The sequence below is a fragment of the Neofelis nebulosa genome, chromosome 5 (assembly GCF_028018385.1).
Source record: "Neofelis nebulosa isolate mNeoNeb1 chromosome 5, mNeoNeb1.pri, whole genome shotgun sequence".
NCBI lineage: Eukaryota > Metazoa > Chordata > Mammalia > Carnivora > Felidae > Neofelis > Neofelis nebulosa.
This window is the reverse complement of record NC_080786.1, coordinates 97,452,352-97,469,533: the sequence shown is the minus strand read 5'-3', so window position 1 is coordinate 97,469,533 and position 17,182 is coordinate 97,452,352. Positions and strand designations below refer to the sequence as shown.

Below are 17,182 nucleotides of genomic sequence, written 5' to 3'. Positions count from 1 at the left end.
TTTTTTTTGAAAATTATTAACTTCCTCCAAAATACAGCAGGAGAAACTATAGGCAAATTTTGGGGGTGGGGAATGCTAATTTAACAATATTAACAAGATTCCAAAAAGTATGGTATTTCTTTGCCTGGAATTTTTAAAAGAGAACAGTCCTTCTTACTCCATCTTTATACTATCCTTCAAAGTCTGTTGGAATTCCTTTCTTCAGGAGGCCCAGAAATGAGAGAGTGTTGTGTACAGGTAAGAAAAATAAGCCATCAGAGCAGTCCTCGACACAGCTCCAAGGACTTCTCCCCCAACATATGCCCTGTCCCCAGATGACAGCAAGTCTACTTGGAAATGAAAAGATCTTTCTCATAATGAAGTTGAAAATTTTCAGTGTATCTACTTGTTTTCCTTAAGGTTAAAGGATGGGAAGTCTTAGGTCTCTTTCAAGTCTTGGATTTGGTGATTATCAAATAAGGAAATTTTTCTTAAAATTGGAAATAATTCCTTTTTTTTAAAGTGTATTTATATGTTTAGAGAGAGAGAGAGAGAGAGAGAGAGAGAGAGAGAGGAGAAGGGGAAAGGAAAAAGAAAGAGGGAAAGAGAAAATCCCAAGCAGGCTCTGCACTGTCAGCATGGAACCCAACATGGGGCTTGATTCCATGACTGAAAGATCTTGACCTGAGCTGAAATCAAGAGTCCAGTGCTCAACCAAATGAGCTATGCAGGCGCCCCAGATATGATGTCTTATGCCTGGAGAATTGCCATCCCCTCTGTAACTTGCCTACTGGATGCAAGATTTACTATACATCTGGGATGGGGGTGACTTAGTTCTTGTTCATTCAGTGTGGTACATTTTTGCTACAACATTTATGGAATCAAATGACCAAAGATAAAGGACGAAGATAAAGTTATTTCCTTTTGAAACCAATAGGCTGCTATTCTTTGGGTATAAAATAGAGGAGATTGTTCTGTTCTTAAGTAGAGGCAATAGCAGAGAAGCTCCTGCCTTTTGAAATATTACTGTTTAGCAGCCTTGATTTTTGCATCCTACATCATAGAATCATGCCCCTTAAGTTTGGCCAGTTATCATCTTTGCTGATGTCATTTCTGGACTTTGGCCTTTGACTTCAAAGCCTTTTTCAAAGAATGATGTTTTTTTTCCATTTTATAAGCAAAAAACTAAATAAGTCACAGGTTTTTCTCTCTCCGTTTCTTGGGATATTGAAAAAAAAAGGGAGGGCTGTGCATTAAGATTGGATAAGCATGAATGTATCATTTATTAGATACACAGGCAAGCAAGGTAGTGGCAGGGAGTTAGGTTTTGTTTCCTCTCATTTAATGCTCTTTACAAATCTATGAGATAGATATTATTATTATTTCCACTGATGGAGAAATAGAAAAACAAGGAAGATGCATATTGAATGCCTTTATCTGAATCTCCTTAATACAATGCTTGACACATAGTAAACATTAAGCCAGTATTAGTTCCAATTCAGTCACTAATACTATAGCCAACACTTAATGAGCACTTACTGAAATATACCATTCAGTATTAAATATCTTAAATAATTAACATACTTAAATCTTATAACCACTCCATAAGGTGAGTAACAATACTGCCATCAATTACAGATAAGGAAAATGAAGCAGTAGGAATTTAAGTAACTCACTCAAAGTCATGGTAAGTGTCAGAGATAGAATTTAAATGCAAATAGTCTGACTCTAGAACCAGCTTTCTTATTCATTACTCTACGCCATCTAAAAATAGTTATGCTTTTAGTAAATATCTATTTTTTACATTTGTTTTTTTTAATCTGAGTAATTTGTTATAAACTTAGAAGATAGACATAAAATTCAAATCAGCCAAAAGAAAAAAAAAAGAAAAAAAAAAAGGAGGGTGATGGCATAATGCTTTCCATGGCTCTGAGCCAGAATAATGTTTCGGTTCCTTTTTATTATCCAACATTTTGAAATTCAGAACATCATTACAAGTTCACCATTCATCATTACAAGTTTTTCTGCTTGAGGTTTAAAATTAAGGTTTTATCTACATGTCACAAAGCATTTTTGGGATTTTCCATTTTTCCATACTTTCTTTCCCTTAAAAATACCAAATGCTCATCTTGTGATAAGCATGATACTAGGAGTTGGGGTTAATATAAATGCATTGAGGGGAGCCTGGGTGGCTCAGTCGGTTGAGCGTCCGACTTTGGCTCAGGTCATGATCTCATGGTCTGTGGGTCTGAGCCCCGTGTCAGGCTCTGTGCTGACAGATTAGAGCCTGGAGCCTGCTTCTGATCCTGTGTCTCCATCTCTCTCTGCCCCTCCCCCACTCTCACTTTGTCTTGCTCTGTCTCTCAAAAATACATAAGTGTAAAAAAATAAATAAATAAATAAATGAATTGATTCATGAAAGTAATAAATTCGTATGAATATGAATATGAATATAAATATGAATATACATATAAATATTTGCCAGGCACTTTTCTAGGCATTTGGGATTTATTAGTGAACAAAATAAATTTAAAATAATCTCTGCCTGAGGATCATGATGGAGGAACTGGTCTAAAGGATCATGGATGACTTTCTTGAGAAATTAACCTGGATGCTAAAACCTACAAGCAGTAGCATACTAAGAATGATGTGGGTGGGTGGGTGTGCACTTCCCTGATGGTGGGGAAATGCTTTATTACTTACATTATCTATGATTGTCAGTGCATGGTTTTAATAAAAGGTAGACCAACTTAAAAAAAAAAAGTCTCTTCCTTAGAGAAGTTTGAAATCTAGCAAATGGATCCTTTTCCTTTGAAAAGTTAGTTTACAGTCAAGAAGACACAAAAGGATACCACAAACTAATGTATAATGCAAGAGATATAATTTCCATATAAACAAAAAGGAACTGACTAATTATGCCTGGGATAGCTTTGGAGGTATGGAAACAATATTTGAGCTGCGTCATGAGAGACAATTAAGCAGCAAACCCAAATGATTCAAACCCTGAAGATTTGTTACACACATTGACTGAGGTAATTGAGTGGCCTCCCTTCCAACTCCAGTCCTTAATTTTTGGTTAAAGGAATAACTTTGGTCCCATTCTCTAAAATCTGAACCTGAGATGAGACCCTTACGTGAATACTTTATTGGTGGAAATCTGTAAGGGGTGAGAAAGAGGACAGACCAGGGGAAAAAGACAGTCCAAGATGTGGGTTCTGGAAAAGTGAAGTCTCAACCTGATCCCACAGAGAACTTTGAAGTACAAACTGCACCACCAATAGACGGTTTTGCCCAAAAACAAGGGCCCTGGAGTCTTGTGGGGCAGGCAACGCATCACTTTTCAGACACTTCTGGTTGAGGTAATTCACAATTCACATCCCCATTCCAGGGGCAGAAGTGGGCCATTGGCAGCCAACACCTCCGGTGGCTGGAAGATGGCAATGGGGACCTGAGTGGGTACCAACAGCATCTGAGACAAAGAACGTAGGACATCTCATCTGCAAGGCATAAGTAGGGATGTAGAGATGTAGTGAAAACTTGACTGACGAGCAAAGGGAGAGCCAATATTGTGAACTAATTTTTTTGCTACCTCTTTTTGCTTTGGTAGGCCATGTATAAAATCTGAAATAGATATCACTTTTTTTTACTTCATTCACTAAAAAAATCTTGAAATATGAATACAGATGATGCCTGACTTAATAATGATTTGGCTTACTATTTTTTGACTTTATAATGGTGTGAAGGCGATATGCATTCAGTAGAAACTGTAATTTGAAGTTTGATCTCTCCTTAGGCTAGCAGTATGTGGTACGATCCTCTCATGATGCTGGGCAGTGGCAGAGAGCTGAAGTTCCCAGTCAGCCAGACGATCACAGAGGTGAACAACCGATACACCTGAGACAATTCTGCACCCATACAGTCATCTGTATTCATACAAGCATTCTGTTTGTCACTTTCAGGACAGCATCCAATAAATTACATGAGATATCCAACACTTTTATTATAAAATAGACTTTGCATGAGATGATTTTTGCCCAACTACAGGCTAGTGTAAGTATTCTGAGCACGTTTTAGATAGGCAAGACTGATTTATGATGTTCAGTAGGTTAGATGTATTACATGCATTTTGACTTATGATTCTTTTTTTTTTTTTTAATTTTTTAAACGTTTATTTATTATTGAGAGACAGAGAGACACAGAGCATGAGCAGGGGAGGGGCCGAGAGATGGAGAGACACAGAATCTGAAGCAGGCTCCAGACTCTGAGCTGTCAGCACAGAGCCTGACGCGGAGCTCAAACCCACAAACCGCGAGATCACCGACTGAGCCACCCAGGCGCCCCAACTTATGATACTTTAAAATTACAATGGGGTTTCGGGGATATAACCCCATTGTAAGTTGAGGAAGATCTGTAATATAAAATTAGCAAAATGGAAAAGGCAATACTATTATTCAGGGCTCCTGATTTGAAGTTGGTTCTTGAAGATGAATATGACTTTTATTCTGATTAAAAGGAACCTCTTCCATTTTGAAATCAGAGTCCACAAATGTATCTTCTCAGTACAATTAAAGAGTCTTACTCCAGATATCATGCTCCCTTTTATTTTTCCAGTGAGAGTGTTTTAACATTTTTAAAATGCCTTTTGACCTTACCACTGGTTTTATCTATTGTCAGATTGTTCACATTAATGTTATCTTCTTAGCCTCTAAGACAATGGAGTTTATAAAGGCTAGAGACATGCAGCTAAGCCTTTCTCCCAGCTAGGATTCTCCTCACCTGAAAAGGGGGCAATGCAGAGTTGAACTCCTATTAGATGGCATTTTGAACTATTTAAAAAATTCCCCACAAAAAAAAGGGGAAAAACTTAATTTCTAGGCTGAACTGTTTCTGATCATCATTATTAGCAACACTCAATATCACAGCATCACTTTTCTATCCCTAATGTGACCTTTCTCCATATTTCTCAGTGTCTGAGGAGCCACAGATTGTTCATGCTGACTCCCAATCTTCTATTCCTCCTGCAGACTAACAGAAAGCTGTGTCTCACTAGATCTCCAGCTTCCACTGCCCACTTGGCACGTAGTTTAGCTGAGGGGAAGAATGAGGTGGTGAATTGCCTTGACTGTTATGCTAGAGTAAAACTCCTCCAATTTTGTTGTCATTTTTAACCTTTAAAAGTTGACTTATTCATTATGAGAATGGTAAGAAATGCTAACACTGTTTAATTTTATTCATTTATACCATCTTTTTCCAAAAATGATTTAGGGCAACTATGCAAGACACATAAATTGCAATTTTTAAAATCTTTCTGCATGTTTTTTTTTTTAATTTTTTTTAATGTTTTTTATTTATTTTTGAGACAGAGAGAGACAGAGCATGAACAGGGGAGGGTCAGCGAGAGGGAGACACAGAATCTGAAACAGGCTCCAGGCTCTGAGCTGTCAGCACAGAGCCCGACGCGGGGCTTGAACTCACGGACCGCGAGATCATGACCTGAGCCGAAGTCGGCCGCCTAACCGACTGAGCCACCCAGGCGCCCCTCTTTCTGCATGTTTCTAATGGGGGCAGAAGCTAGAACACTAATTTTTGATGGTTTGGCAGACATTTTCCTTTTTTTCAAATTTTTTAACTTTTTAAATTTACATCCAAGTTAGTTAGCATATAGTGCAACAATAATTTCAGGAGTAGATTCCTTAATGCCCTTTACCCATTTAGCCCATCCTCCTTACCACAACCCCTCCAGTTTAAGAGTCTCTTAGGTTGTGTCCCCTCCCTATTTTTATATTATTTTTGTTTCCCTTCCCTTACGTTCATCTGTTTTGTCTCTTAAATTCCTCATATGAGTGAAGTCGTATGATTTTTGTCTTTCTCTGACTAATTTCACTCAGCATAATACCCTCTAGTTCCATCCACGTAATTGCAAATGGCAAGATTTCATTCTTTTTGATTTGGCAGACATTTTCTACTGAGATTGTTTAAGAAGTTTTCAAGGCCAGTCAACTTGTATGTTCTTTGGCTTTTGTTTTAATTTTTTCAAAACAAAAATCTCTGGGTCATTTTTCTTTCAGAAAAGAAAGAACGCAGGGAAGAAAGGAAGGAAGGAAGGAAGGAAGGAAGGAAGGAAGGAAGGAAGGAAGGAAAGAGAGAGACCAAAAAAACACTGACTTTCATTTCAAACGTTAGAGATCCTAGATTCTTTCCCAACTTCTGTAACTGAGTTTATTATTATTTATTAACACATCTAATAAATTTAACTAAATGTATTATTATTTATTAACACATCACGTGTATCCTTATTTTCTGATCAGAGTCAGAGACTACAGGAATATTCTAGTGGAGAAGTCCTCTTAATCAATTATCTGAGAAAGAAGTTTTGTTTTTTGTTTTCCTTTGGGAAATGGTTCTTATCTTCCTGGGATAAGAATATTAAACTTGATGGGTCTTTTTTACCCAAATCTCACAGGTTGGATTTAAGTCTCAATGTACTTCATTCTGCATTTAAAATTTTATGAAGTCCTTTCAGATTTCTTGTTTCAACCTCCAAACAATCTGCAATAAGATGGAATAGTCACTATTCATGTTTTTATAGAATTTGTATAGATTTTATAGAAAGGAAAAATAACTTCTCTGAGATCATATGACTAACTGGTGACAAAGTCAAGGCTAGAATACAAATCAGCTTGGTTCTAGGCCTAAACTTTTAAGAAAAGTAAACATGTGTATGTAGTTTCAGATATCATTGGGACCCCACCATCATGCTGCCTTTGAGTTTTCTCTTTGGTTAAATTTTTGCTTGCTACTCTTTAAAATCCTCAAGTGAATAGTGTTAGAAGCAATAGAATTATTCTGTCTTTCGAAGGCTCAAAAAGCAAGAGGTGGGGGGCATAGGTAATATTTGCATCATTCTGCTGACATGATAATGGTGTATCCTGGCTCAATGCTTTGAAAGAAATTTAAAATGTAAAACAAGATTTAAAAAGTGGCCAAAAGTGGAGGTCAAAATGTGGATCCCAGTGCCCACCAAAAGCCATGATCCAGGCTCCAGATTGACATCTGGCACACAGCTCCAGCGGAAGACCATGTAAGTGACAAAGGGATATGTTTGAGTTAGCTTCAGAATTTTTTTGTTACTTTCCTTCGAGCCTTTGAGGTGATAACGTTTAATATTTAAGAAAAGTGAAAATAAAAAGGGAAAGCAAACACCCCAGCCTGGAGTGGTTGGTAGAGTAATTGTAGGCATGGCCCCAGGATGATAGCAGCTTCTATTTAATCAATGTTGACAAGGCTGGGGAGAGCTGGGCAGGTCCCAAGAGATAATGTTTTACTCGGAAATCCACTCAACCTAATTTCAGTAATGTAGGGCTGAGGAGGGGCCTGGACTGGAGCCAGTAAACAGGGCCATTAGAGCTCAGGGTAGGCGATAGCAGCTGGGAACACCGCCATCCCTCCAGCAGCACTGCAGCCGAACTGCCCGACTGAGCACGCGAGCAGCCGCTGCTGCATATGCTCCTGGTATCTGCTCCCGACAGAATGTGCAGACGTGCTATTCTCACCCTTTCGAGGAAATGAATGGGATGCATCAAGTCAAGAGCTGCTTCTAGACTCTATTTCAGTAAGGATCAGAGAGCCAATTTACATACATCTTTCAAGCACCACTGTGAAATCATCCACCTGGGTCCCCTTACTGTTTTAAGGCTACCACCACAGTATTTCAAATACATAAAGAAATGACTTCCATCTTTATTGCTGTTTTTTTTTTTTAATGTTTATTTATTTTAGGGAGAGAGAGTGGGAGGAGGAGCAGAAAGAGAGAGGGAGACAGAGGGTCTGAAGTGGGCTCTGCACTAAGAGCAAAGAGCCTGATGCAGGGGTCAAACTCATGAGATCATGACCTGAGCTGGAGTCAGATGGTCAACCACCTAAGCCACCCAGGTGCCCCTTTATTGCTGTTTTAATGTGGTCTTGATCTTCCTTAGGAATGATGGTTGTGGATTGAGAATGTGAAAGTTACCAGGGTTTTCCGTATTTAGAAACTTATTAAAGATACTCAACTTTACAAATCCAGGAGAAATTATGCCCCTTTGGGCTGAGTGCTTCTTGTCCAGCTACCACTTTTTCCTTTACCACTCCTTCTCCAACAAACAATACACTGCCATATAAATGTGCTAGTGATTAACTGGTGTATAATTTCCACGAAGGTAGGGATTCTTATCTTACTTGGTGTTTTCATTGCTATAGCACCACTGCTGTATTTGAAACATGTAGAATGCACATTGGCTCAGGACCTTTCACTGAATAAATAAATGAATAAATGAGCAGCACACTTTTTCTTCCCTTTTTTAGTGTGTTTAACTCCAGAACATTAAGAATACATAACTTTACTTTCTATGATGCTAACTTTCTTTTTAAGTTAACACAGAAATGATAAAATTCATGGAGACTTCTAATGAACATGGTCGTTTCTAAGAGGTCTTTGGGTCTGAAAGAAGTAATGTTTTTGTCAAGGTTAAAATGCTAGTGCCAGAGAATTTTATAGGTCTTTACCAGAAGCTAACATCACCTGTTCAAAGTGACTGTATATAGTTTTTGAGAATTTAAGTATTTAATAATTAAATATATATAATTATAAAACACTGCCCAATTTCATTAAAAAAAAAATACTCCCTCCCCCCCCCCCCCCCCTTTAGACCAAACTACTAAAATGCATCATCAGTTTTTGGATTTGGGTGTTTTGGTTTTTTTATTTGTTTGGGAGGATACATTATGCCTCATAATAAAACTGGATTTGTGGGGCTGATTTCCCTTGGTGAAGACTGATTTGGGGGGGAGAAACCATTACAGGTATTGAATAGTAATGACTGTTAATGAAAATACGTTCACTGGTCATCTGGTACCTGCATAACCTATGATTCATTTAATCTTGCCTTTCTTGTAATGTCTTAATAATATTAGGTTTCCATGTTTAATATGAGCAAAATTGCTATTCAGAGCTAAACTGAAAAAGAAAAAGCACTTTCTACTCTTTAACTTGCTGACTTTCAACAATCACATCAATGACTTCAGGCTTACCCCTTTTGCCAGTTCTGGGCCCATTTACTTGCACTCACTTGTTCTGTGTCACTTGGTCTGAAAATCTCATTCAGTCTTTAGCTTCCACCGCCTCTTCGCCTCTTCGTAAGCAATAACTGTCTCAGAGGGAGGTTGATCCTCTAGATGGGGAATGTGATTATTTACCCTAATTGGATCATGATAATTGGAGTGACCAGCTGGCCTCAGCCATTCATTTATCTCTGACACTCACCATGGTGATCAAAGTTTTTGCACAAAATACTAAAGATTACATATTAACTCATCTCTAGCATTTATAATTATGTAATTAGTGCCAGAGAGTGCCAAGACCAGATTTCATATTGTTCAAGACTAATCAAGATTCTTCCCTCCATTCTGAGCTGCTTGTATTAAGACCAGTTTTTGAACTGTGTGGGCTGCAGGCCTAGGCACCTGTGGACCCCCTGCTCTGGTTCCCTCTCTGAGCCCATCCTTCTTGGGCAAAGATAAGGGCAGGGAGAGGAATCTAAATTAGAAGCTGCCTAGATGTCTCTGTCCTAGTTTGAAATTCACTGCTGCCATTTACAAACAGTACAGACTTAGGTAAGTAACTTCATCTCACTAAGTACCTCAGCTTCCCCAACTGTAAAATGGACTGATTAAAGAGCTGTAAGGATTAAATGAAATGACACAAATACATGTAGAATTGTTGTGAGCTTATAGGAGGTGGTCAACTATGTTAGCTATAGCTAAACACTTTATACAAAGGGCCAGGAAAGTTGTCATTTGTGATTCTTTCCAGGGAGTGAGGTTGCTGAATAGAACAGGTAAGAAATTGTAGATATATAAGTATATGGTCAACATCATTTATTAACTACAGTGACTTGTTTAGAATTGGCATTCGAGGGAGAAGGAACAAGTTAGCAATATCCAGAAGTTCTCTCTGGCATTCACGCTCAAATGGACCCATTTATACATAACTTGGATTCTGTTTCCAATAACTTCACTTTGTCTAAGGTTAAAACTTTTCACAAACTCATACACAGTCTCCCTTCCAAGTGGATCTGGTTAGAGCAGGCATGTGCTTCATATTTGATCGCCATTTCCTTCACTTGCATGTAGGTTTATTGTTGTTTGCTTGTTTCTGTTTTTGTGTATGTTTTAAAAAATATATCATTATGAGTTCTTGTTCTGCTTTTGTGGTTGTGGAAGATTCTTACTTTATATTGTTTTCTTCCTCCATATTTTTCTCTCCATAATTTCCTGGTGGCCTATAAAAATGTAGCTGAATCCACTGACTTGACACATATTATTTCTACCAGCTAGTCATCCCTACATCTAACACAGAGATGACTCCTTTGTTCAGTATTCAGTAATATCAAGTAAATAAAAAACTAATCTTACCTCGTATAAAATATAATGTGTATATAATTATATGTATTCAGTTGAGTTCCAGCTAGTTGACTGACATGGTCCCTTTTGTAGTCAACTAATTGAACTTCATCAGTTTTAATCTTATGTTTTTTACTTTAAATTTTGGAGCCAACAGTTTGTTTTTAATCTCAGAAGTTTTTTAGATCACTAAAAGCCTGTGGGCCCTAGCTACCTGTTTTTAGTGCTGAATAAAACTGATTTGATCTTGACCCTCTCTGGTCGAGTTTGACCACCTGATGTAATGGGAAACTGAGACTAGTAGAAGTTCTAGGTTTTTGTTCTGGCTAGGTCATGAGAAAACCGTATGATTTAGGGAAACATCTGGACTTTTGCTTCTTCATCTATGAAGTGAGGATGTCTATCCATTCTTTCATTCAACAAATGTTTATTGAGGGCCTTCCCTGCACTAGGTTCTGTGCTAGACACAGGGGGTTCAAAGTTGAGCAAAATGAAATTGCTGTTACCCTTAAAGAGTTGTGTCTGGTGACTGGATGTTCTTTGAGGCCTCTCTCCCTACCATTCTATGATTATGGATTTCCTTGTCTGTTAAAGGTATATTGTGAAAGACTTAAATGAGTCTTAAATGTTTTTTCCACCTCTTCTCAATATCTAGAAAAATGTCTGGCACATTACAGGTGTTCAATAACAACTTATTGAACAAGTAAATGAATAAATAAGTATATTTCAAATATTTTGAAGCATTTAAAGGAAAGAATATATAGATATTGAAGCTCTCTTAACAGGGAGTGGACAGCAGCACTTCCTGCCAGAATAAAGAGATGGGTGCCATTTTCACTCTTTCCCCCAGGCCCAGGCAAAGGATGACAAGAGAAAGTACAGGCATTTGGGAGAATTTAACCTGATTCCACTCTGACAGAAGACAGAAAGTGTGGCTGCTTTTCAGAATTACCTGAATCTTTGTTCTTTTGTTTTTCCTTTTGGAATGTTCTTTCCTTTTCTACAAACAGACATTCTGCTTCCACCTTTTCTCTCAAGTTCCCCAGCCTCCCTTAAATCTACCTCATAGCTCCCAAGTTTTTACTTCAGGTAGAAAGGCTTAAAGTCTTGTCTTGTTCCTACACCTGAAACTTCTATATGCTTCAGGCCAGTTTAAATTAATGTTCTGTTTTTTTTGCAGTTTGAAGAGGGCACTAAATTCATTGTTTCCTGGGTGATACGGATAGTAAACCACCTTGGGGATACCTGTAGTATCCAAAAGTTTGAGTAGAGCTAAGGAACTAAGTAAATTCTCTGAGCAAATTCCAGATTGCTATAAAAAACAAACAAACAAAAAACCAAAACCAAAAACAAAAAACTCACTGAAATAAACCTGAAAGCTTTCTTCTGGCAGAAAATTAGCTGATTCATTAGTTCACCAGAGTTCTATAATCCACAAGGGACAATGCTGGTACATAGAGTATTACAATGATCAGAACTGAGTTAGTTTTATACAAAAATTTTTCCTGAAAAATATGATTGGTATCCCAGTTCTTTAAGAGTAATAATGGTCACTTAAGAAGGCTAGGCCCAATAAAATGGCTTTATGAGTAATAGTAGGTAGCCTTACTATAATAATTACATTTGGAAAGTGACTGATAGTCAGCTACAAATTCCCAAAATAAATCAGACTTAAAAATTTTGGTCAAAAATTAGTCGTCGTAACATTAAAATGAACCATCATAGCTGCTACCTTATTTACCAGTCCAGCCTCATTTGATTCTAAAACTCAAATTTATTTTCAAGGAGATAAACATTTTCTGCTACTGACAGATTTAAAAGAATATTATTAGATGGTTGTTCCAAAGAAAGAATTCCAAAAATATATTTCCAGCAGTTGTCTTATTTGTATGTAGATGTTGAACTTCATCTGAATATAAATATAGAGTTGACTGATTTGAAAGAAACATACACTTATGTGAACTGTTCTATCGGTCTCCTAAAAGGCCTCGATTTCTTTAGTCTCAACATCTCTCACTTCTTAGGATGCCTGTAAAGTTGATCCTTGGCTGGAATCTAGGAACTTGAATTTTGAGAAGGGTCTCACCATTTCCTAACTAAGAGTCTTTATTGTGCCTAAACACTTGTTGCAAACAACGTGGTTTATGCTGGACATCCATTTTCCTTCTGGGAGTCTGGAATTGGTACATGCTAGGCAGAGGGTGCCTACATGACCAGCCCCCAGTAAGAACTCTGGACTTGTGAGCTCAGATGAGCTTCCCTGGTGGCTGACATCTCATACATGTTGCAGTTTATTGCCGGAGGAATTAAGCACATTCTGTATGACTCCATAGGGAAAGGGCTCTTGGAAGTTTGTGCATGGTTTCCTCCAAACTTCACCCCATACAACTTTCCCTTTGATGATTTTGTTTTGTGTCCTTTCACTGTAGCAAATTATAGCCATGAATAGGACTATATACTGAGTCTTGTGTGTCCTTCTAGCAAATTATTGAAACCAGGGATAATCTGGGGGACACCCAACACAAGGAATTTAGGTTAGCAATATGGGTGATTTCAGGGCAAAGGAATTCTCTTTCCACTAGCTGGCGTCTTAGTGAACCATCTGTCACATGAAATCAATTGACTGAGTTCTATCAGGAAACCAGGCAGAAAAGTTAGAAAATTTACCTGCTTCCTGAGGAAGAAACTATCCTTTAAAAAGACACAGTCTTCCATGTTAAACAAAGCACACTGCCTTATGGATAAGTATATTCAGTTGGAATATTCTTGACTACAAGAAACTAAAAGCTACTATAATGGTTTAGTTTAAAGTTTATTTATCTCACATAACAAGAAAAAGTCTGAGGTAAAGTTGTCTGAGACTGATAGGTCACTCAATGATAGTTTTTTCTCCTTTCTGCTCCACCATCCTTAGTGTATAGTCTTTGTCCTCATGGTCACAAGATAGCTGCTATACTACCAGGTATCGTTTGACGTCTCAGTTATCAGGAATAACAGAAAGTAAAGCAAAGACCTTCTCTGGGGTCCTCCTCAAGGAATTCTGTCTCTATCTAATTGGCCATCACTGTGTTACACGGATACCTCTAGCTTCAAGGGGATCTGGAAACGCAATTATTTTACTTTCCAGCCTTTATGACACCACTAATAAGAGGTGAGAGAGTTGGAATGGCTGTTCAACGATCCACAGAAACTATCTGTCACAATCAGTTTGCCATGGATTGAAAAGAGATACAAGCTTGTTGTCAATTCCTTATTTGAAGAGCCTGTGTATGGATATCTTGATTGCAAGGCTGAGAGATTAAAGACTGTGGTAATTTCTGTTTAGTGGCTCCTTCCCCCAATATCACAGCTTTGTTCCTGAGCTCTTCCATACATGTCACTGAAGAGCCTCCTGGAGGTAAACCCTTCTGAACTTGGAAATTGTATTACTGAGATAACAATAATCTCTTTTTATCTTAAATCTCTTATGAAATAGTATGAAAAAGAGACATGCATTGCACTATCATATGAAGAGATGAGACAAAATACTAACCCCTTTCTCCCCTCCCCGCTCTTGTTTTCTTCCTCAGAAGCTGTAGATGAAACCAAACCTAAGGAAAGTGCCCGGCAGGATGAGGGTAAAGGAGAAGAACGTGAGGCGGACCAAGAACATGCCTGAACTTTAAGAAATGGCTTTCCACGTCCCCACTCTCCCCTCTCCTGAACCCTGTCTCTCCCCATCCCTCTTCTCAACTCCACTCTGAAGTTCCCCTTCCTGTCCTGCTCACGTCCGTGAGTCTGTCCTCTCCTACCCACTAGCCCTCTTTCTCTCTGTGTGGCAAACATTTAAAAAAAAAAAAAAGCAGGAAAGATCCCAAGTCAAACAGTGTGGCTTAAACATTTTTTGTTTCTTGGTGTTGTTATGGCGAGTTTTTGGTAATGATGATCCAATCATTTCGGGAAATTCTTGCACTGTATCCAAGTTTTTTGATCTGGTGCGTGTGGCCCTGTGGGAGTCCACTTTCCTCTCTATCTCTCTCTGTTCCAAGTGTGTGTGCAATGTTCCGTTCATCTGAGGAGTCCAAAATATCGAGTGAATTCAAAACCATTTTTCTTTTCCTCCTTTTAATGTGATGGAATGAACAAAAAGGAAAAAAATCAAAAACCCAGTTTGTTTTGAAAATAAATAAATAAATAAATACATAAATAAAATAAAGCAAATGTGCCAATTAGCGTAACTTGCGGCTCTAAGGCTCCTTTTTCAATCTGAATATTAATAAATCATGAGAGTAATCAAACTCCAGTGGCTCTGTGTTTCTTTTCCTCATTAGTTGATTTGACATAGTGCCGTCTCACATTTCATCTCTCTGGCTTCCCAGTCTGACATCAGTGACCCTGATAAGGGAAAGAAGGATGAAGCCTAAGCCTCCAGTCAGGACCAATTGCTTTGGTCCTTGATGGGATTGTTGTGTGCTGTATTAGTTTGCTGAGGCATTATAGCGAAGTACCACAGCCTGGGTAGCTTAACCAACACAAATTTATTTTCTCACAGTTTTGGAAGCCAGAAGTCCGAAATCAAGGTGTTGGCAGAGTGGGTTCCTTCTGAGGGCTGGGAGGGAAGGATCTGTTTCACACCTCTCTCCTCAATGTGTAAATGACCACCTTCTCCCTGTGTCTCTTTACATCACCAGTGGATATCTCTATGTTCAAAGTCCATCCCCTCCTCTGCCTTTTTTAAACACTTTATTTATTTATTTTGAAAGAGAGAAAGCACAAGTTGGGGAAAGGCAGAGAGAGGGAGAGAGAATCCTAAACAGTTTCCTTGCTGTCAGTGCAGAGCCCGGTGTGGGGCTCAAGGTCACAAACTGAGATTGGTAAAGATTCCAATCTTATTGAGTTCGACCCCATAATGACCTCATCTTAACTTTATTAACTCTGTCAAAAGCCTATCTCCAAATAAGGTCACATATGCATTTGGGGAGGAGGGGCACAATTCAACTCATAACAGGCACTAAGACTTAAATCACCTCAGAATATTTTCATGACTCTGGAGAAGTATCCAATGGAAAGCTATTCTGGGTTTTGCTAAGTTAAATATTATAGAGACATACATAATTCCTAGAAACTGCTGGCTTTTTTTTATGTTTATTTATTCTTAGAGAGAGACAGACAGACAGACAGACAGAATATGAGTGGGGGAGGGACAGAGCAAGAGAGGGACACAGTATCTGAAACAGGCTCCAGGCTCTGAGCTGTCAGTACAGAGCCTGATGCAGGACTTGAACTCATGAGCCATGAGATCATGACCTGAGCCAAAGTCGGATGCTTAACCTTAACTGACTGAGCCACCAGGCACCCTGTCCCTGGCTTTTATTTTAATACATGTATTGATGCAGTACATTCTATCTTTTTCAGTTTTAATAAGTTAATATTTCTATTGGATGTATCTCCACACAAGTCAGCTATCAGATTCTTGATTATTCATAATCATTGTTCCTGCAATGGTGATACTATATTTTAAAAAGTTGTACATTAGCACCCATCCTTTTCAAATTTCCTTCTAATTCCATTTTCTAAGTACCCTGTATTAGAAGGTAAACAGCTCCCATGAGAAACAGCAATGTTCTTAAATCCTGAAGTGTCTGATTCTGTTCTTTTTTACTCTAAATTTCCTAGATCAATCCTGGTGCAAATTCCTAACAAGTCATACTTTGCCCTGACCCTGAGTCCCCACCATAGACAAACATGGCCAGTGGACTCCCTTCAGCTTCTGACACTCATCTGCACATAGAATTCCCTAGCAAGGAAAAGAAAATTATGTCAAAGCCTTCATGATAATGAAGATCATGGAAATAAGTGATCTGAGGAGGAACAACTTATACCTTAGGAACTCTACTCGGCTCTGTGTGGAGCTGGTGCCTATTTAACGTTTTGAAGAAAGCTGATGTCACATAAGGATGAGTCCTTACCGAATCAAAGGGTCTTTCCTTGCCACTGACACTGAGTGAAACTTTTAATTGGGAGAAAAAAACACACAGAAAAGGGTCAGGAAGCATCATTAATATAACCAATTTAAAAGAGTTTTTTACTTCATTCTGAGTTGGTGTGATTTCCACAGAAGACTTTGGAGTAAGTATCCGGGACTTAACCATATTCCGATTAGGGTCTCAACAGGTGTGGGATATGATGTTGATAAAGGTCTTTCATGGGTTGGAGCCATATTGGCAGTATATTGTTTAGGCATTCTTTTACCTTAAAGTTTTTTTTGGTAGGATAAATGCTTTTACTTACCTCCCAAATCTATACCTCAAAATAACATCCTTGTAACTTAGCACAGAGGCAAACCATAGGAAATTCCTAAATACAGAGAAACAAACTGAGGGTTGCCGGAGGAGTGTTAAGTCAGGGGATGGGCTAAATGGGTGATGGGCACTGAGGAGGGCACTTGTTGGGATAAGCACTGGGTGTTATATTTAAGGGATAAATCACTAAATTCTACTCAAACGATTCTTATACTATGTTAACTAACTTGGATTTAAATAAAAGTAAAACAAAAATTAAAAAATCACTTCTTTTTCAAATGATAATTCTAAACTTCTTCCACTGAATTCATGGTCACACTGAAAACAATAGCATTGTAAGTCTATATTAATATACACTGTTTAGTGGTCTTCCTGGTCAAAGTTGGGATTCTGGTTTTTTTACATGTGAATATCTGTTTGTTTTTTTAATTTTTTTTTTTACATTTTATTTATTTTTGATAGAAAGATACAGAACACAAGTG

General features: G+C 38.2%; 1 protein-coding gene across 2 annotated transcripts in view; it reads left to right on the top strand.

Moving 5' to 3' along the window:
* The window catches only part of GAP43 (growth associated protein 43), a 127,179-nt gene extending 112,483 nt beyond the window's left edge, over positions 1-14,696 (top strand). For both annotated transcript variants that reach the window (XM_058732466.1, XM_058732465.1), the window contains exon 3: positions 13,989-14,696. In XM_058732466.1, the coding sequence (XP_058588449.1) occupies positions 13,989-14,077 (89 nt within the window). In that variant the 3' untranslated portion in view covers positions 14,078-14,696. The remainder of the gene's footprint in view (positions 1-13,988) is intronic.
* The last annotated feature ends 2,486 nt before the right edge of the window (positions 14,697-17,182 follow it).